General features: G+C 44.6%; 1 protein-coding gene across 1 annotated transcript; it reads left to right on the top strand.

The window, feature by feature from the left end:
* The first annotated feature begins 600 nt into the window (after positions 1-600).
* On the top strand, positions 601-23605 carry LOC110499179 (heparan sulfate glucosamine 3-O-sulfotransferase 6). Its single transcript, XM_021576138.2, has 2 exons — positions 601-1426; positions 22301-23605. The coding sequence occupies exons 1-2, from the start codon at positions 921-923 to the stop codon at positions 22917-22919; spliced, it is 1125 nt and encodes a 374-aa protein (XP_021431813.2). The 5' UTR covers positions 601-920; the 3' UTR covers positions 22920-23605.
* Positions 23606-24717: the final 1112 nt, after the last annotated feature.

The raw sequence follows: 24717 nt of genomic DNA, 5'->3' as shown, positions 1-24717 counted from the left end.
AGGTTTGTTTATACAGCATGCTGGTCACACACAGACCTCCAGCTGACCACAGACTGCACCTGTCTGGCCCTGTTATAGCAGGAAGAGGTTCATTTGTGTATCATGGCTGGGCAGGCTGGCTCCATAGGGTGTGTGGCCAAGGAGGGCTAGCAGACAGACAGGTGGCTCCATAGGGTATAGCCCCTTTTACAGCCCTGGGTGGGGACAGGGGGTAACCCCTACCCCACAGTCCACACAGACACATTGACCACAGTAAGTCCCAAACAGAGGGCTTTAAACAACACTTCACATAGACAAATCTAGAGATTTTTTAATGATCCTTTTTACATTTAAATGGCATAACACCATATTTCTAAACAAATGGTTATTTCTTGGAAGATACCTATATATTATTGAATTAGCCTACATAGTAATTTAAAAAGCTATTCAATCACATTATTATTTGTGATTTATCTCAGTGTGCCAGTTATTCGTGTTATTTTCAGAATCATGACTGAAAATGTAAAGGAGGGAATTTGACCAACAGGGCGTGGATTCACACCCAGAAGGAAAGGGGTGTGTCTGTAGTCTGGTGATGGGGGCCAGAGGGCTTCGCGCGAGCCAAGGGAGAGGAGCAGGGAGCAAGAGGGGACAAACTCCGTTTCTCTGAGCACTGTGCATTTTGGACAAGTTGACATTGACACAGTTAGGCCTACAAATATTTATTTAAACTAGAGTTATGTGTTATGAAGTGGATGATCAAACATATTCATGGATTTTTTTTAAGTGCGTAATGGCACGACTTCATCAAGAACGATGTTTTTATGGGTAACTTTATAAAGAAAGACCAGGCCTAATCTTTATTTTAAAACGCATTGAACTTATCTAATTTAAAAAGGCATGTTTTCTGCGTGTTACCCTCCAGCTCAGTATAGCGACTCATGGGATGTAGCAAATGGAGAGCTGTGTTCAACTTTGGACACCTGAAGGCGCAGTCCAAACTTTCCGTCTTCCTTACCATGATCATCATTTTCACTTACTTATTTTACTGTCTCTCTGGGTACTGCGAATCCTTACCTAGACCTGTATACGACCAACAGACAACTTTTATCAACAAAATCTTAGGCCTAAATGATGAACTGAAGCAACAAAAGCTCGACCCGCACAAGAACAGTTCTCCCGGCTCGGTTGTTCGCGAACTCCCCGGCTTTGACAGTGTTGACTCACTCATGCAGGGCAATGATAACGAACTGCGACCGGATAACAACATCTCTATAGCCAATAACTTCGGTAGTAAAACTTTTCCTCAGGCAATCATCATCGGAGTAAAGAAAGGAGGCACGCGCGCGCTTCTGGAGTTTCTGCGCATTCACCCGGATGTCAGAGCTGTGGGCGCCGAACCCCACTTCTTCGACAGGTTCTATGATAACGGATTGGAATGGTACAGGTAAGGGAGAGTAAGGGCTGTTTTGAATTTGAATTAAATCTGTTTCTTCTTGTATGCTTTAATTTACAGTAGCAGTGAAAACATGTTGAACATGGCCAAAAAATGGAAAGAGATACGATTTTCTATAATAAATAGCCTAATATTTCACTTGAATCAGTCTATGCAGATTACCTGACACCCAGGTAAAATCATGTTATTGCACTGTGACATAGGTGCTTGGTAAATCACAAGTCATAATTTAGTCATAATTCACCCCAAAATATTGTGTGAAACTGCCTGTCATCACAGCCACCAAAAGAGAACAATATTCTGTGGATTTACTGTATATCAGGTGTATATTTTGGTGCCTTATTTTTGCAATTGATCAACTCTCCTGAACAGGCTCCTATCTTCCCCTGCTTACTTCAGTGTCACTTCATTAATATCCCCTAACGCCAAATAAGGATCCTCTCTCAGAGCCCCTTGGTTCGACGGGGTATTCAGTCCCCTGCCAATAAAATGCTGTTTGTTGACGTGATGTGCTGCATTTCTAAGTGTTTGTCCCTGTGTGTGTCCCTGGGGAGCCCTCACATGTCACCCATATCACCTGGTTAGGAAGAAGGCAGGAGAAGAGGGAAGAAGAGGGAGAAATCAATACAGTCTGTTCATGAATATTGCAGACGTTGGGTACAAATGGAAACAGTATCAATGGAGGGATGAAAGTCTCCAAGCATACACCTATAATTTTTTTTTACTAAGGATTACACAGAAAAATGCCTATAATGATGTACAGTACTCTTCCTAAGCAAGTGTAACATACGTCTAATGCAAGTTACCTGACTGTACTGTTTTTCACTATAATTACTATATATTGAACAAAAATATAAAACACAACATGTAAAATGTTGGTCCCATGTTTCATGTTCCATACGCACAAAAAGCTTATTTCTCTCAAATTATGTGCACAACTTTGTTTACATCCCTGTTAGTGAGCATTTCTCCTTTGCCAAGAGAATCCATCCACCTGACAGGTGTGGCATATCAAGAAGCTGATTAAACAGCATAATCATTACACAGGTGCACCTTGTGCTGGCGACAATAAAAGGCCACTATAAAATGTGCAGTTTTGTCACAACACAATGCCACAGATATTTCAAGTTTTGAGAGATGTCCACCAGAGCTGCTGCCAGAGAATTGAATGTTAAGTTCTCTGCCATAAGCCGCCTCCAACGTTGTTTTAGAGAATTTGGCAGTACCTCACAACCGCAGACCACGTGCAATCCCGCCAGACCAGGACATCCACATCCTACTTCTTCACAAGTGTGATCGTCTAAGACCAGCCACCCAGATAGTTGATGCAACTGTAGGTTTGCACAACCAAAGAGTTTCTGCACAAACTATCAGAAGCCGTCTCAGGGAAGCTCATCTGCGAGCTCTTCGTCCTCACCTGGGTCTTGACCTGGTGAGAAGAAGCCGGAGAAGAAGGCAGACGTTTTACGTTCCCCCAACCGATTGTGTTTTTTTGTTCGTTTATTTGCGTTGTTTGTAACTCATTTTTTTACTTAATTTGTACATAATGTTGCCGCTACCATCTCTTATGACTGAAAATAACTTCTGGACATCAGGACTGCGATTACTCACCACGGACTGGCAGAATCCTTTTTTTCCTTTAACGAGTCTAATGAGCCTGACGCAATTGATATACTGCTTTCTCGGGAACAGGCCCAGATCCCCATGATTTGCTTGAAGAGGAGGCAGAGAAAAATGGGTCGGCAGGCCTTCTGAGAATTTGTAGGCGATCGAATAAACCCCCACTTCCTTCCATTCTGCTAGCAAACGTGCAATCTTTAGACAATAAAATAGATGACCTACGCGGAAGATTAAACTACAGTACCAACGGGACATTCAAAACTGTAATATCTAATGCTTGACACTATCAACATACAGCTGGCTGGTTATACACTGCACCGGCAGGATAGAACAGTGGCGTCTGGTAAGACAAGGGGCTGCAGACTATGCATTTTTTTAAATAACAGCTGGTGCACGATATCTAAGGAAGACTCAAGCTATTGCTTGACTGATGTAGAGTATCTCATGACAAGCTGTTGACTACACTATCTACCTAGAGAGTTTTCATCTGTATTTTTCGTAGCTGTTTACATACCACCACAGTCAGAGGCTGGCACTAAGACAACATTGAATGAGCTGTATCATAAGCAAACAAGAAAACGTTCACCCAGAGGCGGCACTCCTAGTAGCCGGGGACTTACACTGTCACGGCTGTTGAAAGGAGCAGACCAAGGTGCAGCGTGGTTAGCGTACATGTTCTTTAATTAAGAAAAGACGCCGAACAAAACAATACACACTACAAAACAAAACCGTGAAGCTTAAGGCTAAGTGCCATAAAGAAAGTCAACTTCCCACAGAGACAGGTGGGAAAAAAGGCAGCCTAAGTATGGTTCCCAATCAGAGACAACGATAGACAGCTGTCCCTGATTGAGAACCATACCCGGCAAAACATAGAAATAGAAAATCATAGAAACGCAAAACATAGAATGCCCACCCCAACTTACACCCTGACCAAAACAAAATAAAGGCATAAAGGGATCTCTAAGGTCAGGGTGTGACAGTACTGCCACAGGGCTCACCAGGCTGGGGAGACATACGAGAGGATTAGTTCTGGGCGCAGGCACAGGACTCACCAGGCTGGAGAGACATACAGGAGACCCTGTCCTTGGCAGAGGCACCGGATACACTGGGCCGTACGACTGTATTGGTGTGTTTGAACCAATCTAGTTTGTTGTTGATGTGGACACCAAGGAATTTGTAGCTCTCAACCTGCTCCACTACAGCCCTGTCGATGAGAATGGGGACGTGCTCGGTGCTCCTTTTCCTGTAGTCCACAATCATCTCCTTAGTCTTGGTTACATTGAGGGATAGGTTGTTATTCTGGCACCACCCAGACAGGTCTCTGACCTCCTCCCTATAGGCTGTCTCATCGTTGTCGGTGATGATGGTGTTGGAGTCGTGCCTGGCTATGCAGTCGTGGGTGAATAGTGAGTACAGGAGGGGACTGAGCACGCACCCCTGGGGAGCTCCAGTGTTGAGGATCAGCGTGGCAGATGTGTTGCTACCTACCCTCACCACCTGGGGGCGGCCTGTCAGGCGGCCTGTCGGAAGCGTTTCATATCGTGAGCTTCTGAGTGGCTAGGACAGGCACTCCCCATACTATTGTAGAGTACCTCATTTTTCCTGCTGTCGCGAATATGCCTGGGACAATCCTGGGGGAAAAGGCCCAAAAAACTATACAGACAATGCCTTCATCAAACATCACTGTTTCATGATGCATAAGTGACATGGCAGCAGATGTTTCGAAAGTGAATTATAGCCAGTGAATTATATGCATTACAGCTGGATGAGTCAACAGATTTGGCGGGCCTGGCACAGCTCATGGCATATGTCTGTTAAGTTTATGGGGGGTCAATTAAGGAAGACATCCACTTCTGCAAACCTCTGGAAACAAGGACAACATGAGAGGATATTTTTAAAGTACTGGACATCTTTGTGACATCAAATGGACTTTGGTGGTCAAGATGTGTTGGTATCTGTACTGATGGCGCAAAAGCCATGACAGGGAGACATAGTGGAGTGGTAATACTCTTGCTGCCAAGGGAATGCCTGACAGCTTGAAAGACGTTTTGGACACTACATTGAAAATGGTTAACTTTGTTAAAGCAAGACCCCTGAACTCTTGGGTATTTTCTGCATTATGCAATGATATGGGCAGCGACCATGTAACGCTTTTACAACATAGAAGTTATCTGGTTATCAAGGGGCAAAGTATTGACACATTTTTTAAAAACTGAGAGACGAGCTTAAAGTTTTCTTAACTGACCATGATTTTCACTTGTCTGACTGCTTACATGATGACGAGTTTCTCACACGACTGGCCTATCTGGGTGATGTTTTTTCTCGCCTGAATGATCTGAATCTAGGATTACAGGGACTCTCAGCAACTAAGAAGTTGGAGCTCTATTCTGTCTGCATTAACAAGGACAACACACAGGTCTTTCCATCATTGTCTGATTTTTTTGTGTGTAAAGGAACTCAAGCTTACAGATAATGTCACATGTGATATAGCGAAGCACCTTAGTGAGCTAGGTGCGCAATTACGCAGGTACTTTCCTGAAATGGCGACACAAAAAACTGGATTCGTTATCCCTTTCCTATCTGAACAAGAGAGCCTCATCGAAATTGCTAGAGGGGGTACACACCCGGAGGTTGATTGTTTGACGGGGTACGGATCTATGAAAAGTTTGGGAACCACTGCTCTAGATCGACGTGTACGACAGCGTGTTCAAGTTCCCGCCAATATCCAGCAACTTCACACAGCCATTGAAGAGGAGTGGGACAACATTCCACAGGCCACAATCAACAGCCTGATTAACTCTACGCGAAGGAGATGTGTTGCGATGCATTGTTTTTGGATCCACGCCCCTACCTTTTTTAAATTAAGGTGTCTGTGACCAACAGATGCATATCTGTATTCCCAGTCATGTGAAGTCCATAGATTAGGGTTTAATGAATTTATTTCAATTGACTGATTTCCTTATATAAACTGTAACTCAGTAAAATCTTGGAAATTGTTGCATTTTGTGTTTATATTTTTATTCAGTGTAGTTTGTGAGGCCAGGCAGATGATTAGGTAGTAGCCTACATTGTGGCACTACAACAGTTACTGGCTACAGCCTTTGATGGTGTTGAGAGACCAGTGACCTTCTAACACATCTTTTAACACCGTCACAGTCCATGTAATGCTTTGTTGCAGCTGCACAGCAGCTCTCTAGTCTCTCTCATGTCTCACAAGTGTGGTTTTAGTCTTTCCTAATCTGACGACAGGCATTGTCAACACTGTGTGGATTGGCCTGCTGTAATGACAGGTCAGGCATTAGCTCAGACAGCTCAGGGAAACAGAGATGACATCACGTTATGGAGTACCAGCTTGTCAGTGTAGGGTGAAGTTGCCCCAAGCCAAGGCTCTGATCTAAAGTCCGTATTGGGTATTTTCCGCTAATGGTAAAGGTTGGGATTTGGGGAGGGAAAGCTGATCCTAGATCTGTGCCTAAGGGTGTGATGGTTTATTGGTTCCTATCTAAGTCGAAGTATGTAGTGCTGTGTTGGAGTAATGAGACTAATGTCAAAGCACCCAGATCAGTCAGTCTAATCCCTTATCATTACCAGCTCCGCCCTCTCACCTCCCTCCACTCTTCTCTCCTTTGTGTGAAAGGCCTTGTATCATAATTGATGGGGTCTTTGATTTTAACCAAGGTATTACACAAGGGATTGTGATGTCTTGTATAATAACTTGTGTAACTACACAGTAACTATACTAGTAACTGATAGGAAACAGAATCGGACCTTTCAAGGCAATTCAATCACTGTTTTATGTGTGCGGCTGACCAATAACATTCTGGTTACCAAATCAGTTACAGAGTAACTCTGTGGCATAAGGGCAATTTTATAAAGTGTTGCTATTCACATTGACATAGAATTAAGTAAAAACCCATTGGATGTACATTCTTATCTGGACTTGAACCACTCCAGGCACCATTTAAGACAGCAGCATAAAGCATTTAGACTGGACATTGAAAGTATCACTTAAACATCATGTAATTTGACAGAGCTCTTAATTTCAAAGTGTATTGTTACACTGCTTTGAGTTTGGAAAGGAACACTGTCCTCTGTCTTCAGTTAGTTACCAAATAAAACACATGGACATGTTAAAAAGAAGCATTTGGAAAATTGTTTTAGAAGAAATGCTTATATGTGGAAAAAACTTGGCCTCTCGATGCATTTGGAAATGGTTATGTGGCTTTGTGGGAGAGAACATGTTTAAAGGGTTTAGCTCTTTCTACTCTTTCTCTCTCTGTGTGTGTGTGTGTGTGTGCTTGTGTGTGTGTGTGTGTGTGTGTGTGTGTGTGTGTGTGTGTGTGTGTGTGTGTGTGTGTGTGTGTGTGTGTGTGTGTGTGTTTCCATTGCATGTGTGCAAGTAGCCTAAGCGTTTGAGATCCAACCCAGTCAAGTGTCACATCTCCCTCTCCCCATTCTCCTCTGCGATCCACCATTAAACCACACCTTTTCATGACACCATGAATATCCATTAGACATACTGTAGATGTCATTTCCAATATTGATCTGTTAAACTAGAGTTTCCTATTGATTCAGCTGTTGGTACCTTTACCAGGGCACTGCAGGGGAGGTTCCTTAACTGCTGAATATTCAATCTTGTTGACAAGGTGTCCGTTGATCCTTCAACCACCGACATTTATACCCTATACATACTGTGAAGACTTTGAAACGTGTGGGGATTGGGGGGACAAGGTTCTTCAGAAGTATATTTTCTTGCATAATTCAGTGTAGCATTGGTCACAGTATGCAGACAGGAATGTCCAGCTCTTATTTCTTAACTGCCTTTTTTAAAAATCAATCACAAGGGATTCTTCCACTGCCGAATTCCCAGGCACATTTTTAAGGTTTTGAAATAGTGTTAGAGACAGAGAGAGAGAGTTCTTTGGCCCAACGAAAAGATTTTGGGAGGGCCTTTCATGGTCAAAGTGTCTCTGAAATAAATCAAATATATAGAATTGGACTGAACAAAGGAGACTTTGTTTCCCTGACAAGGTCCACTGGTCGGCTAGTCTGTGTCATTATTTCAGGCTATGGCGGTGTACATGCATGGCATGCTTTCAAGGCACCAAAGGAATGTCTTCAAGACTGATGTCAATATGCAAAAAGAAATGGGGGAAATATAACTGAATAATCAAACATGATTTGATAAATTGGGTTGGGATGGGTATGGATTTTCAATCTGGAGAAAAACCTAATCGCCCAACTCCATATTTTGACAGCTCGTCATTGGACGATCTTTCACCTTCCGTATGTTATGCCCTATCCAATCAGATGATAGTTAATGAAATAAAGGGACATGCATAGGAGATGTGAAAATGATAACAATATGAGTATTTAGTATTGGACGAATGAAAAAGTTCATTGGACTTCCTTTCCAACCCTCTTAGTGTGATAGAACAAGGGACTGCCTATTCCAAATCAATGTCCTCAATAGCCAGATGCCTAACCTAATTAGGTCTAAATACATGATTAGCTAACTGATCATTTGCTCAGTGAATAGAACTACATGGCAATGTATTAGTTCAAAGGGACTTAGTTAAAACGGTGCTCCCTATACAGTTGACCAATTACGGCAGCATTCACACATACTGTATATTAATATTGTTGTGGAGATTTCTAAGCTCAGTGTGACAAAAAGGTATGTTTCTTTTTTAACTAGCAGATGTAGGCTACTTGGATGCTCATTTACTATAATAATGTAAGACTAACCCAGGGATGTTTTCACTAGCCTACCTTCTTTCCCCTCATTATAAACTAATCAATTTTAACCAGATAGAGCAACAGAACTATGACAGTATTGATCCAGTAGCCTGGGTTCCTGTCAGGTCTCTAACACGACTCCCAGGTTACAGTGACTGATTAGGGTTTATGTTTGGTGGAGTGTAAAAAATGATCCCCCACTCCGTCCTTCCCGACCTCATCCTCCCATGTCCCTGTCACAGCAAGATGGATGTCACAGCTATAACAACCTCACATAGCACTACACCTCTTTGGAATCATAATACACACCCAGTCAGCGCCGAAAACCAGAGGGAAATGTCTTCTGTTTTCTGTAAAGCTGTGATTATAAATTTGTGGACTAATGACATTTTAGTTATCAGAGACTGTAGTAGGCCTAGTCATTGTAGCGACTGTAGGATAGTGATACAAGTGTGACAGTCGAAAAGGGCAGCTTTGTTTTTGCACCAACACCAGAGTTGCTCTGTTTAGTTACACAAGGGATGAATCCCTACACTTCAAACTGTCTAAACTTATCTTAACCAGGGCCCAGTCCCAATCAGAGTCTGCTTATTTGCTCTAGTCTATCAACAAGGGCAGTTATTGGATTATAATTCATCCAGGAGCTGTCTGGCACATCATTTTACCCATGACCCTTTAGGTTGAGCCTCTACCCACATCACCCAGCATACCATCTTCTGTTTTAGCCTGTCTGGAGAGGCTGGTAAATCATTGACAGCTCAGTGTGTATTGTTGTCTCAGCCGTGGCCTCTGCCTTCTGCCCTGCCTGACCATCTCTGTTTAATAACTGACTGACCGACTGACCGTCTGGCTGGGTGGGTGAGAGGGTAAGGAGGGCAGAAGGGTGAGGGTGAAGTGGAGAGAGCGTGAGAGTAGTGAGTAGACTCGCTATAGGAATCATAGGAACCCACCTTTCTTTGTTATGAAAAGCAGATAAGGAAACATTTTATGGGTTGTCTTTAATAATGTAACACAAATTGGTTTCCTGGACAATAGTTATGTTTAATTGTGAGGAAATGTGACTGATTCAAATGAGAACTCTGTCTGAAGGAGAACTCTGTCCTTTTCAGTTCGGAATGTGAACATTATATAGGAAGTTCAAAAAAAGAAATCTGAAAACCAAATAAATGCTTTCTCATATGCCGACTCTCTCTCTCTCTCTCTCTCTCTCTCTCTCTCTCTCTCTCTCTCTCTCTCTCTCTCTCTGTTGTGCTGTGTGTTTTAGAGACTCTCTTTCTCTCTGTTGTGCTGTGTGTTTTAGAGACTCTCTCTCTCTCTCTGTTGTGCTGTGTGTTTTAGAGACTCTCTCTGTTGTGCTGTGTATTTTAGAGACTCTCTCTCTCTCTCTGTTGTGCTGTGTATTTTAGAGACTCTCTCTCTGTTGTGCTGTGTATTTTAGAGACTATCTTTCTCTTACACACAAAAACACACACACAATTTACTGGGCCAGGATTGGCCCCTTAATGACAAACACTATCTTTCCCAGCAGCTGCAGGCCCTGTGTTCTGCCAACTGTAATCCCATTCCTCAGTTAAAACAAGTCAAGGATGGGCTACAACCACAAGGAGTGGGACATTTAACAATTTAGGAAGTGGCATTCACTGCAGTCCAGTATTGAGTCTTCTCATTGATCTAGAGTTGAGTAGACACCAGATGGCCAATGGTTGGAGTCCATTAGAGAGTTCTGAGGTGTACTTGTAATTTCAATTCATTTGGAAAAGGTAGGTAATTCATGGAAAAATGTGGGCGTTTTATTTTTCCCTCACCAATAGTTTTACGGTAGCAGACGCTGGGGAAAGAGTAATGCAGCATGATGTATAGCAGTGGAGGCTGCTGAGGGGAGGACGGCTCATTGAAATGGCTGGAACGGATCAAATGGAATGGCATCAAACACATGGAATGTGTTTGATGTATTTGATACCATTCCACCTATTCCGCTCCAGCCATTACCACGAGCCCGTCCTCCCCAATTAAGGTGCCACCAACCTCCTGCTATCCACCTCCATTGCCGACAGAGATGACCGCCTCGCTTCGCGTTCTTCGGAAACTATGCAGCATTTCGTTTTTTTATGTATTATTTCTAACACTGTTACCCCTGGAAATCTGAAGTCTTATTACATACAGCCGGGAGGAACTATTGGATATAAGAGCAACGACAACTTACCAACATTATGACCAGGAATACGACTTTCCTGAAGCGGATCCTCTGTTTGGACCACCACCCAGGACAATGGATTGGATCCCAGCAGGCGACCCAAAACAACAACGCCGCAGAAGGGGCAGATGGAGCGGTCTTCTGGTCAGGTTCCGTATACACCGCTCCCGAGTATACTACTTGCCAATGTCCAGTCTCTTGACAATGAAATCCGAGCAAGGGTTGCCTTCCAGAGAGACATCAGAGATTGCAACATTCTCTGCTTCACGGAAACATGGCTCACTCGGGATACGTTATCAGAGTCGGTACAGCCACCTGGTTTCTTCACGCATCGCGCCGACAGAAACAAACATCTCTCTGGTAAGAATTGCGGGGGTGTATGCCTTATGATTAACGAGTCGTGGTGTGATCATAACAACATACAGGAACTCAAGTCCTTTTGTTCACCTGACCTAGAATTCCGTACAATCAAATGCCGACCGCATTATCTACCAAGATAATTCTCTTCAATTATTATCACAGTCGTGTATATCCCCACCAAGCAGACACCTCGACGGCCCTGAAATAACTTCATTGGACTCTGTGTAAACTGGAAACCACATATCCCAAGGCTGCATTTATTGTAGCTGGGGATTTTAACAAGGCTAATCCGAAAACAAGGCTCCCTAATTTTTATCAGCACATCGAATGTGTGACCCGGGCTGGTAAAACCCTGGATCATTGTTACTCTAACTTCATCGACGCATACAAAGCCCTCTCTCGCCCTCCTTTCTGCAAATCTGACCACGACTCCATTTTGTTGCTCCCAGCCTATAGACAGAAACTAAAACAGGAAACGCCCGTGCTCAGGTCTGTTCAACTCTGGTCCGACCAATCTGATTCAACGCGTCAAGAATGCTTCGATCACGTGGACTGGGATATGTTCCGGATAGCATCGGACAATAACATTGATGTATACGCTGATTCGGTGGGCGAGGTTATTAGCAAGTGCATCAGTGATGTTGGACCCACGGCAACTATTAAAACCTTCCCCAACCAGAAACCGTGGGTTGATGGCAGCATTCACACAAAACTGAAAGCGCGAACCACTGCTTTTAATCAGGGCAAGGCGACCGGAAACATGACCGAATACAAACAGTGTAGCTATTCCCTCCGCAAGGCAATCAAACAAGCTAAGCGTCAGTATAGAGACAAAGTAGAGTCGCAATTCGACGTCTCAGACACGAGGGGTATGTGGCAGGGTCTACAGTCAATCACGGACTACAAAAAGAAAACCAGCCCCGTCGCGGTCCCCAATGTCTTGCTCCCAGACAAACTAAACAGCTTCTTTGCTCGCTTTGAGGAATATACAGTGCCACCGACACGGCCCGCTACCAAAACCTGCGGGCTCTCCTTCACCGCAGCCAACGTGAGAAAAACATTTGAACTTGCTAACTCTCGCAAGGCTGCTGGCCCAGATGGCATCCCTAGCCGCGTCCTCAGAGCATGCGCAGACCAGCTGGCTGGTGTGTTTATGGACATATTCAATCAGTCCCTATCCCAGTCTGCTGTTCCCACATGCTTCAAGAGGGCCACTATTGTTCCTGTTCCCAAGAAAGCTAAGGTAACTGAGCTAAACTACTATCAATTCCGCCATCATGAAGTGCTTTGAGAGTCAAAGAACATATCACCTCCACCCTACCTGACACCCTAGACCCACTCCAATTTGCTTACCGCCCCAATAGCTACACAGATGACGCAATCGCAATCACACTGCACATTGCCCTAACCCATCTGGACAAGAGGAATACCTGTGTAAGAACGTTGTTCATCGACTACTGCTCAGCATTTAACACCATAGTACCCTCAAAACTCGTCATTAAGCTTGAGACCCTGGTTCTCGACCCTACCCTGTGCAACTGGGTCCTGGACTTTCTGACGGAATGCCCCCAGGTGGTGAGGGTAGGTAACAACCACTCCGCTGATCCTCAACACTGGGGCCCCACAAGGGTGTGTTCTCAGCCCTTTCCTGTACTCCCTGTTCACCCATGACTGCGCGGCCATGCACGCCTCCAACTCAATCATCAAGTTTACAGATGACACCACAGTTGTTGGCTTGCTTACCAACATTGACGAGACGGCCTACAGGGAGGAGGTGAGGGCCCTCGGAGTGTGGTGTCAGGAAAACCTCAGACTCAACGTAAACAAAACAAAGGAGATGATCGTGGACTTCAGGAAACAGCAGAGGGAGCACCCCCTATCCACATCGACGGGACAGTAGTGAAGAAGGTGGAAAGTTAAGTTCCTTGGCGTACACATCACTGACAAACTGAATTGGTCCACCCACACAGACAGCGTGGTGAAGAAGGCACAACAGCAACAGTGTCTCTTCAACCTCAGGAGGCTGAAGAAATTTGGCTTGTCACCAAAAACACTCAAACTTTTACAGATGCACAATCGAGAGCATCCTTTCGGGCTGTTTCACCACCTGGTACGGCAACTGCCCCGCCCAGAACCGTAAGGCTCTCCAGAGGGTACTGAGAGACTGAAAAACAGCTTCTATCTCAAGGTCATCAGACTGTTAAACAGCCATCACTAACATTGAGGGGCTGCTGCCAACACACTGACTCAAATCTCTAGCCACTTAATAATTAAAAATTGGATGTAGTAAATATATCACTAGTCACTTTAAACAATGCCACTTTATATAATGTTTACATACCCATTACTCATCTCATATGTATAAACTGTACTTTATACCACCTACTGCATCTTGCCTATGCCGTTCGGCCATCATTCATTCCTTTACACTTCTGTGTATAAGGTAGTTGTTGTGAAATTGTTAGATTACTTGTTAGATATTACTGCATGTTCGGAACTAGAAGCACAAGCATTTCGCTACACTCGCATTAACATCTGCTAACCATGTGTATGTGACAAAGAAAATGTGATTTGATTTGATGTATAGTATTAGATGATAATGTTTAACTTTGGTTCAAAAGGGCTTTTCTTTTATGAAGTGCACAGAAAAACACACTTCAACCTGGCTCAGAGAATCATTAGAAGCCCTTGTGAAATATTCATTTAGAACAAGAAGTATAGTACTGTTTTAAAGGTGGAGGTTCTCTTAAAAACGGGGTTTCTGTAGTTCTTTGTAAAGAATGACTACAGTGCAGTGCATGCTTTCACACTGAAACCCTCTAAGTAATTTAACCAATCTAATTATTACAGTAACTACACAACTACACAGGCTGAGGGAGGAAGGAGGAAGGAAGTGACCCTCCAGTTATCTGTCCATCTCTCTCTTCCTCTTCCTCTTGTCTGTTCATCTGTTTATCTCAGGGTGTGGGCCCCTGGCCCATGGTTGCCCACTGATAAAGTTGCACAGCTAACAGCTAACCCACTGTGGGCCAGGCAGGAACACAGGCTGATTTTCCCATTCGATAAGACGGAGGGGTGCAATTACAGCAAGGAACACACTTTTTTTCTGTCTTTCTCTCTCACACATAGTCTCCCGTCTCTTGCTCTCTCACCCTATTATCTCTCCAATTCTCTCTCTCTTTTTAATTCTGGAGTTGGAATGTCAGGCTTTATACTGCAGTAGACAGTCTGGAGGCTTGAGCTGTTTCCCCCTTTCTCTGTCTCTCTCTGTCTCTCTCTCTCTGTCTGTCTGTCTGTCTGTCTGTCTGTCTCTCTCTCTCTCTGTCTCTCTCTCTCTGTCTTTTTCTCTTTCTGTCTCTGTCTCTCTCTCTCTCTGTCTCTCTCTCTCTCTGTCTCTCTCTCTTTCTGTCTCTGTCTCTCTCTCTCTCTGTCTATCTCTCTTTCTGTCTCTCTACACTGTCATCTCTCTCTCTCTTTCTGTCTCTCTCTACACTGTCATTATCTCTCCCGAGGAAACTGTGAGACCGCTTCCCACTGACTCTTCTCAAAGTTGCCTGCTGTAATAATCTCTGTATTAACTGTCATGTTCACTTTTCCCCCTCGTAGACACATTCTTTAGGTCTTTCTTACCGACCTACCTCACTGATGTAGGCCTGAACCTCCTCAACAAATAGAACTCTCACCACTCTCTGGCTGCTGTATGAAACCAGCGTGGGAGTGTAGTCCGACAGCCTTGGTGTGTACGTTACACCATTAGACTTTACTATGCTACTGTACTGCGCGTACACACACACACACACACACACACACACACACACACACACACACACACACACACACACACACACACACACACACACACACACACACACACACACACACACACACACAGACACACAGACACACAGACACACACAGACACAGACACAGACACACAGACACACACACATTTTATTGGTCTCTTTGTTATTTCCTGCTGACTTTGACTTCTAATTACTCTTCACTAACTCCTGAGGCCTCCATTTTCTTCTCCCAGGAATGACAAGCCTCTCTCTCTGCAGAGTAGCAGAGTACTGAGTTTAACGCAGGGGACAAAGAGTCAAAGGCATGTCTCAGCTCTCAGAGGCAACTTTCCCTGTGTTTAAGCCTCCAGATGACATTTAACTTGTTTTGACAGAAATGCAGTCCCCCAGTGATGGGAATTGGTTGACAAAATGTCTTCTCAACCTTCCTGCACACTGTGTGTACTCATAATGTAACTTGCAATGTCCTATGGAAGTATCCCTGATAAAATAAGTAGAGAGAGGGAGAGGGAGATGCTGAGCTGAAGACATCTTGCGTTATAAGCATCCCCCGTGGGCCCGATGGTCTCACCCACTGAATCATAAGTGTCTGCCTCTGACCTTCAGGGTGGAAAGGACAAAGTCCTCTCCCAGAGGGGTCTGGCGGGGGTCACAGAGTAAAGTTACACAGAGTCAAGATAGATCACAGCATACAGGGTCTGAGTCCTGGGACCAACAGGGAAAACCCTTCCTACCCAACAACAAATCTTTATATCCTCTACTGCATTTCACACACGCGCTCATACTGGTACAAACATTTGCATGCGTGAGCATTCACACAGACACACACAGAGACAGACACAGACACACACACAGAGAACCTCAGCCTGTCCTGCTGGTAACAGTGCAGAGTGTTAGCTGCTCCTGCAAAAGGGCATAAGGGTGTATGCGTGCATGCCCATATGTTTGTGTTTGTGTGTGTCCGTTGGGTGGGTGGGTGTGTCTAGGTGTGTTCTTCTGAGAGTGTGGCCAACTTTTAAATCAAAGCTCCTGTCCTATGTTTACAAACATGGGTTTTTACTGTATGAGCTAACACTGGGAAGGCAAATAAGAGTTAAAAGCCCAGGTTGGAGCACTTTGTGTGTGTGTGTGTGTGTGTGTGTGTGTGTGTGTGTGTGTGTGTGTGTGTGTGTGTGTGTGTGTGTGTGTGTGTGTGTGTGCGTGCGTGCAGCCATCCACACGTACTTTGTGCTCCCTCAGATGTTGGAGATGCATGACGCCCCTACACACACACGCATGCTAATGCCCAGATGCTGCGTTTTACGAGCGAGCTCACCTACTTAGTACAAAAACGATCAAGTCAATATTTGTCAACATTAAAGTTTCCACAATTAGTGTGTAGCTTGTCTTTTCCCCTTGTTTTTGAGATGACATTGACACACACTCAGGTTGGTGTACTTAGTTCAGTCTCTACAATACGGTCATAAACAGTAGCCTATCAACCTGAGGTATTTTACAACAGGGCCTAATAGAGCTGAGGGCCACCCAGACGGTGAGTACAGCAGGTCTATAGAGATAAACACACATCTGTGGACCCTCTGACCTGCATTCTTGCTCCAGATGCTAACAGTGCTACCGCTAGGCTAAGGTGTGATTAAAACAAACAGCAGATCACTTAGCTAGTCTCCGCTAACCTGGCTGCCGTTGGAAACCATACAGAGAGCAACAACATTTGACAAAGAACCACAATAGCAGTTGAATTGATATACACTCTAGTACAGTGCCTTGCGAAAGTATTCGGCCCCCTTGAACTTTGCGACCTTTTGCCACATTTCAGGCTTCAAACATAAAGATATAAAACTGTATTTTTTTGTGAAGAATCAACAATAAGTGGGACACAATCATGAAGTGGAACGACATTTATTGGATATTTCAAACTTTTTTAACAAATCAAAAACTGAAAAATTGGGCATGCAAAATTATTCAGCCCCTTTACTTTCAGTGCAGCAAACTCTCTCCAGAAGTTCAGTGAGGATCTCTGAATGATCCAATGTTGACCTAAATGACTAATGATGATAAATACAATCCACCTGTGTGTAATCAAGTCTCCGTATAAATGCACCTGCACTGTGATAGTCTCAGAGGTCCGTCAAAAGCGCAGAGAGCATCATGAAGAACAAGGAACACACCAGGCAGGTCCGAGATACTGTTGTGAAGAAGTTTAAAGCCGGATTTGGATACAAAAAGATTTCCCAAGCTTTAAACATCCCAAGGAGCACTGTGCAAGCGATAATATTGAAATGGAAGGAGTATCAGACCACTGCAAATCTACCAAGACCTGGCCGTCCCTCTAAACTTTCAGCTCATACAAGGAGTCTGATCAGAGATTCAGCCAAGAGGCCCATGATCACTCTGGATGAACTGCAGAGATCTACAGCTGAGGTGGGAGACTCTGTCCATAGGACAACAATCAGTCGTATATTGCACAAATCTGGCCTTTATGGAAGAGTGGCAAGAAGAAAGCCATTTCTTAAAGATATCCATAAAAAGTGTCGTTTAACGTTTGCCACAAGCCACCTGGGAGACACACCAAACATGTGGAAGAAGGTGCTCTGGTCAGATGAAACCAAAATTGAACTTTTTGGCAACAATGCAAAACGTTATGTTTGGCGTAAAAGCAACACAGCTCATCACCCTGAACACACCATCCCCACTGTCAAACATGGTGGTGGCTGCATCATGCTTTGGGCCTGCTTTTCTTCAGCAGGGACAGGGAAGATGGTTAAAATTGATGGGAAGATGGATGGAGCCAAATACAGGACCATTCTGTCTGCAAAAGACCTGAGACTCGGACGGAGATTTGTCTTCCAACAAGACAATGATTCAAAAAATAAGCAAATCTACAATGGAATGGTTCAAAAATAAACATATCCAGGTGTTAGAATGGCCAAGTCAAAGTCCAGACCTGAATCCAATCGAGAATCTGTGGAAAGAACTGAAAACTGCTGTTCACAAATGCTCTCCATCCAACCTCACTGAGCTCGAGCTGTTTTGCAAGGAGGAATGGGAAAAAAATTCAGTCTCTCAATGTGCAAAACTGATAGAGACATACCCCAAGCGACTTACAGCTGTAATCGCAGCAAAAGGTGGCGCTACAAAGTATTAACTTAAGGGGGCTGAATAATTTTGCACGCCCAATTTTTCAGTTTTTGATTTGTTAAAAAAGTTTGAAATATCCAATAAATGTCGTTCCACTTCATGATTGTGTCCCACTTGTTGTTGATTCTTCACAAAAAAATACAGTTTTATATCTTTATGTTTGAAGCCTGAAATGTGGCAAAAGGTCGCAAAGTTCAAGGGGGCCGAATACTTTCGCAAGGCACTGTATATGGGTCTCACTTTAATACTGTGAGATAAGTCTGGCTAGGTTAATGTGTGTCTCTCCCTCCCTCCCACTTGGGTTTGTGTTGTAGCCAGAGAGTTCCGTGATTACAGGACAATGTTTTGGGGATACCGGGTGGCGCGGTGGTCTAAGACACTGCATCTCAGTGCTAGAGGCTTCACTACAGACACTGGTTCGGTTCCAAGCTGTATCACCACCAGCTGTGTTTGGGATTCCCATAGGGCAGCACACAATTGGCCCAGCGTCATCCGGGTTTGGCCCAGGGTAGGCCATCATTGTAAATAAGAATTAGTTCTTAACTGACTTACCTAGTTAAATAAAGGTTAAATAAATAAAACATTTAAATAAAGAATTTAAACATGATGGCAATGGAAGCCGGGACAGTCCAGCATGGATGCCATTAGCCTGTTTGGTCAGAATTAAACATTCAGTTGCTGTTGAGTACACACTACACAAACAGACTGTCACCTGCGTATGGCAGGCCAAAATAAGTATTGTAAAACATTACATTTTTTTACAAATAGAGAGAGCAAAAGAAGTATCAAATGAAATAAGTGTAATTATTTAGTTGTAATGGGTTGTAGTGGTAGTTGTAAAGAAAAGGGTCTCCTTTATATCTTGAAATGAACTTGAGTTATGAAGTGATGGAATTATAGCACAATGCTGTCCTATGTAACTGATCAGCCACCGTGGGGGTTGTTCAGAACAGAGGAAGACAGGAGAGAATGTGTAGAGATATGTCCCTCTAAAGCTGAATCCCAGTGGAGTTGTTGCTCTTGAAAGGAGGTTTTCTGTGTTACTATTTGATCTCTTACATTGTAATATTAATATCAACATGCTATAGGCCTAGTTGGGGTGAGCCAATGAAACGTTATCTACAGGATTTCCTTTTTCTCTTACTTAACCTTTTTTGAACCAGGAGATCCAATTGAGGTAGATCCTCTCTAAAAACCTAACAGATTCCGTTACTGTGGTATGAGTGTTGTCTGTATACCCGATCCTCATATCCACTCATACCCAGGCTGTAGTAAAAAAAAAAGAGGCGGTCTGTTGTAAAAACATAAGCCATGTTTTCAGGATTAGCTTCATGGCACATTCGTGGTGGGGATGTCAGATTTGGATCAGAGAGGAGTATGTTCCCCACACAGCTCAGGCCAGAGCCCTGCATTTAGAGACCAGAGACCAACCACGTTGATGACAGCTTTTGGAATGCGTCTCAAACGGCACCCTATTCCTTATAGAGTTCACAAATTCCGTTCAGAGCCCTGGTGCACCGTACTATAGTGAATAGGGTGCCGTTTGAGACCCAACCTCAGTCTCTACCACATGGCTATGCTACGGGGGGAACCATCCGTGGAAATTAAATGGGGGATTTTCTGAGGAGTTGGAACGTTCCTTCATGCTTGGATTTCTAAAACGTAAACCCGCCGTGAGATTTGAATCCCCTCATTTTAAATTAAATGAAGGTGGTCCTTTTCTGAGGAGAGTTGGAAGGATTCCTGTTTTGTGTCCTTAGGATTCTAAAATGGAACTTCTGGGATTCCACTTTAAATAGTGTTCCAACATTAGGTTCCAGCTGCTAAAGGACACGTTTTTAAAGGTTAAATAATGGTTAAATTAAATGAAAATAAAACAATTTGGAGACTATTAGCTGTCTTTCATCTCTTTAGCTCATCATCAGATTATTTACTGCTAATCTGGGTGCAGGTCTATTTCTCATTTGTTGGCTAAAGTAGAGTCAGACTGGTGCTGGTCTGTTGGGGAGTTTATTGCAGTGTCCGTGGTATACGATAGGCAGTGCATGGTATGATATACAGTGCATTCGGAAAGTATTCAGACCCCTTGACTTTTTCCACATTTTGTTACATTACAGCTTTATTCTTAAATGGATTATATAGTTGTTTCCCCCTCATCAATCTACACACAATACCCCACAATGGCAAAACAAAATCAAGTTTTTATACATTTTTGCAAATGTATTATAAATACAAAATATTCAGACCCTTTACTCAGTACTTTGTTGATTACAGCCTAGAGTCTTCTTGGCTACAAGCTTAACACACTTGTATTTGGTGAGTTTCTCCCATTCTTCTCAAACTCTGTCAGGTTGGATGGGGAGCCTCGCTGCACAGTTATTTTCAAGACTCCCCAGAGATGTTCGATCGGGTTCAAGTCCGGGCTCTGACTGGGCCACTCAAGGACATTCAGAGTCTTGTCCTGAAGCCACTTCTGCATTGTCTTGGCTGTGTGCTTAGGGTCATTGTCATGTTGGAAGGTGAACCTTCGCCCCAGTCTGCTCTAGAGCAGGTTTTCATCAAGGATCTCTCTGTACTTTGCTCCGTTCATCTTTCCCTCAATGATGACTTTCCAAATCATGTCCAATCAATTTAATTTACCACAGGTGGACTCCAGTCAAGTTGTAGACACATCTCAAGGATGATAAATGGAAACAGGATTCACCGGAGCTCAATTTTGAGTCTCATAACAAAGGGTCTGAATACTTATGTAAATCATTCTAAAAACCTGTTTTCGCTTTGTCATTATGGGGTATTGTGTGTAGATTGATGAGATTAAAAAAAAACATACCGTAACAAAATGTGGGAAAAGTCAAGGGGTGTGAATACTTTCCGAATGCACCGTTATTTGTCCAGGCAGCCTGGGCTCAGCCCAGCTCTCAGCCTACCTCTCAGCCTAGCTCTCAGCCCAGCTCTCAGCCTACCTCTCAGCCTACCTCTCAGCCTAGCTCTCAGCCCAGCTCTCAGCCTACCTCTCAGCCTAGCTCTCAGCCCAGCTCTCAGCCTACCTCTCAGCCTAGCTCTCAGCCTAGCTCTCAGCCTAGCTCTCAGCCCAGCTCTCAGCCTACCTCTCAGCCTAGCTCTCAGCCTAGCTCTCAGCCTAGCTCTCAGCCTAGCTCTCAGCCTACCTCTCAGCCCAGCTCTCAGCCTACCTCTCAGCCTAGCTCTCAGCCTAGCTCTCAGCCTAGCTCTCAGCCTAGCTCTCAGCCTAGCTCTCAGCCTAGCTCTCAGCCCAGCTCTCAGCCTACCTCTCAGCCTAGCTCTCAGCCTAGCTCTCAGCCTACCTCTCAGCCTAGCTCTCAGCCCAGCTCTCAGCCTACCTCTCAGCCTACCTCTCAGCCTAGCTCTCAGCCTACCTCTCAGCCTAGCTCTCAGCCCAGCTCTCAGCCTACCTCTCAGCCTACCTCTCAGCCTAGCTCTCAGCCTACCTCTCAGCCTAGCTCTCAGCCTAGCTCTCCGCCTAGCTCTCAGCCTAGCTCTCAGCCTACCTCTCAGCCTACCTCTCAGCCTAGCTCTCAGAGATGCTCTGACAGGCTTGTGAAGGAGGAGGAAGTCCTGTGGAAATGACTTTTCACTGGTTATTATGGTTTTGTGGTTTCCCTTAAGCACCCACTCATTGACTTCCTCTCCATCTGACATGCATTTCAGCGAGGCCAGCGTCTAATGTAGATGTTTATATTGATGTAATCACAGACCTAACCAACTAATTACAAAGCTAAATCAGAAGCCCTCAAGGCTGGGGAGCATCAAAGGGGACTGTTGGAACACTCCAATGACGCATGGAATATCCATATTCCATAAAATGTTGTAATATTAAACATGTGGAAACAGATCTGGTCGTGTTAATGACACACAAACCAGGTTCCAAAGGTCTTAAAGTTTGTTGCATTCCCAGAAGATGTTAGTATGTTAGTTTACCAAATGTTTGGGAACCACTAATCAAATCTTTCCTCTTCTCTCCTCTCCTCTCAGAAACTTGATGCCCCGGACGTTGGAAAGCCAGATCACCATGGAGAAGACACCAAGCTACTTCGTCACCAAGGAGGCTCCTCGGCGTCTCTTCGCCCTGAGTCGTCATACCAAGCTGATCGTGGTGGTCCGAGACCCCGTGACCCGGGCCGTGTCCGACTACACCCAGACGCTGTCCAAACAACCCGGCCTTCCGTCTTTCCAGAGCCTGACCTTCCGGAACTCCACCACGGGCCTCATCGACACCTCCTGGAGCGCCGTGCGCATCGGGATCTACGCCAAGCACCTGGAGAACTGGCTGCGCTACTTCCCCCTCTCGAAGTTCCTCTTCGTCAGCGGCGAGCGGCTTGTGACGGACCCGGCCGGGGAGATGGGCAGGGTGCAGGACTTCCTGGGGCTGAAGAGGTTGGTCACGGACAAACACTTCTACTTCAACCAGACCAAGGGTTTCCCCTGCCTGAAGAAGCCAGAGGGGAGCAGCAGGCCACGCTGTCTGGGGAAGTCTAAGGGAAGGCCTCATCCACAGATCTCTCCAGAGGTGCTGCTCAGGCTCAGGGAGTTCTATAGGCCATTCAACATGAAGTTTTACCAAATGACAGGCCATGACTTTGGCTGGGACTGATGGAAATGGGATGGGATAAAGCATAGACATGTGTCTCCAGAGGATCTACAGGCCTTGTAATGGCCACTTAACCTGAGGTTTTGCCAAATGACAGGTCCTCGTGACTTCGGCTGGGACTGGTGGAAACAGACAGACTAGTATATTTTGGTTTTTAAAGAGAGGGTTTAAATCTCCTTGTATAAACAGATGTGATTTCCCTAGTATGATTGTTGTGTCGCTGCAATGTAATAAAAAATAAATATTCTGACAAAACTGCTCCACGAGCCTGCCAAATATTCATCCCAAATATGCTAATACTATTTCAATAAACTAGACTACAATAAGCCAAGTGCATTTCTAAAATAATTGTATTAATGATAATTTTTACTGTTATCCCATTCTCATGTTTGAAAATGCAATCGTAAAGATGTTTAGGGGACATTATTTTTAACAATGCAGAAGACTATTGCTGGTATAAATGCTGGACTATGTACTATTTTTTTGTTAACAAAATATATTACTGATTTACTCTGTGTGCTGTAAAATTGCTATTATTTATGTTGCAAGTGTTATGCTATTGAGAATTGTGGTATATGCTATATCTGTATCCCTTTCTTCATTGTTTGTTTCATACCAAACTCATAAACTGTACCCCTCCTTGACTGTACATTTCTGGAAGCATAATTTATTAAAATGACAATGTTTGAGATGTTTTATCTACTACTTTTGTATTTGTAGATGCTGATATTACTAAAGCCTTTATTCTGAAATGGACATCCTTCCATCATCATATACATCAACGTTTCAGTATGAAATATCCACACCACATGATACACTGTTCAGTCACACCAGACCACAGAGAGAGAAGGCAGATAGGGTGGTGTGTGTAGGGGGTGGTCATACGACCCTGTAGGTGGTGGTCATACGACCCTGTAGGTGGTCATACGACCCTGTAGGTGGTGGTCATACGACCCTGTAGGTGGTGGTCATACGACCCTGTAGGTGGTGGTCATACGGCCCTGTAGGTGGAGGTCATAAGACCCTGTAGGTGGTGGTCATACGACCCTGTAGGTGGTGGTCATACGGCCCTGTAGGTGGAGGTCATACGACCCTGTAGGTGGTCATACGACCCTGTAGGTGGTGGTCATACGGCCCTGTAGGTGGTGGTCATACGACCCTGTAGGTGGTGGTCATACGGCCCTGTAGGTGGAGGTCATAAGACCCTGTAGGTGGTGGTCATACGGCCCTGTAGGTGGTGGTCATACGGCCCTGTAGGTGGTGGTCATACGACCCTGTAGGTGGTGGTCATACGGCCCTGTAGGTGGTGGTCATACGGCCCTGTAGGTGGAGGTCATACGACCCTGTAGGTGGTGGTCATACGACCCTGTAGGTGGTGGTCATACGACCCTGTAGGTGGTGGTCATACGGCCCTGTAGGTGGTGGTCATACGGCCCTGTAGGGGGTGGTCATACGGCCCTGTAGGTGGTGGTCATACGGCCCTGTAGGTGGTGGTCATACGGCCCTGTAGCCTCCAGGGCAAAATTTGAAGTTAACACAGCAAGGAAGCTTTCTGATGTGTAAGCAATCAATTGGCTGGGGTCATTGGAGACCTTTGGGATGGCAATCTTTGACCCCTGACACTCTGTTGACCTGTATGCCTCGCCTCCATAAACTGCTGACCACCCCAGTGCTACGGCGTTGGCCAGTGGAGCCGCCCAGGCCCAGCCATACTCCCTGGGTGCTCCCCAATATAGTGCACTATATGGGCTCTGGCCAAAAGTAGTGCACTGTATAGGGGATAGGATGCCATTTGGGATAT

This window comes from Oncorhynchus mykiss, chromosome 20 (assembly GCF_013265735.2).
Source record: "Oncorhynchus mykiss isolate Arlee chromosome 20, USDA_OmykA_1.1, whole genome shotgun sequence".
In the NCBI taxonomy this organism is placed as follows: domain Eukaryota; kingdom Metazoa; phylum Chordata; class Actinopteri; order Salmoniformes; family Salmonidae; genus Oncorhynchus; species Oncorhynchus mykiss.
Note: the sequence above shows the minus strand (reverse complement) of the source record. Positions and strands in the feature narration are given on the sequence as shown.

Coding starts and splice junctions, on each gene's coding strand:
- LOC110499179 (XM_021576138.2), top strand. CDS start 921: ATGGGATGTAGCAAATGGAGAGCTGTGTTCAACTTTGGACACCTGAAG. Junction 1,427..22,300: donor AACGGATTGGAATGGTACAG/GTAAGGGAGAGT, acceptor CTCTCCTCTCAG/AAACTTGATGCCCCGGACGT.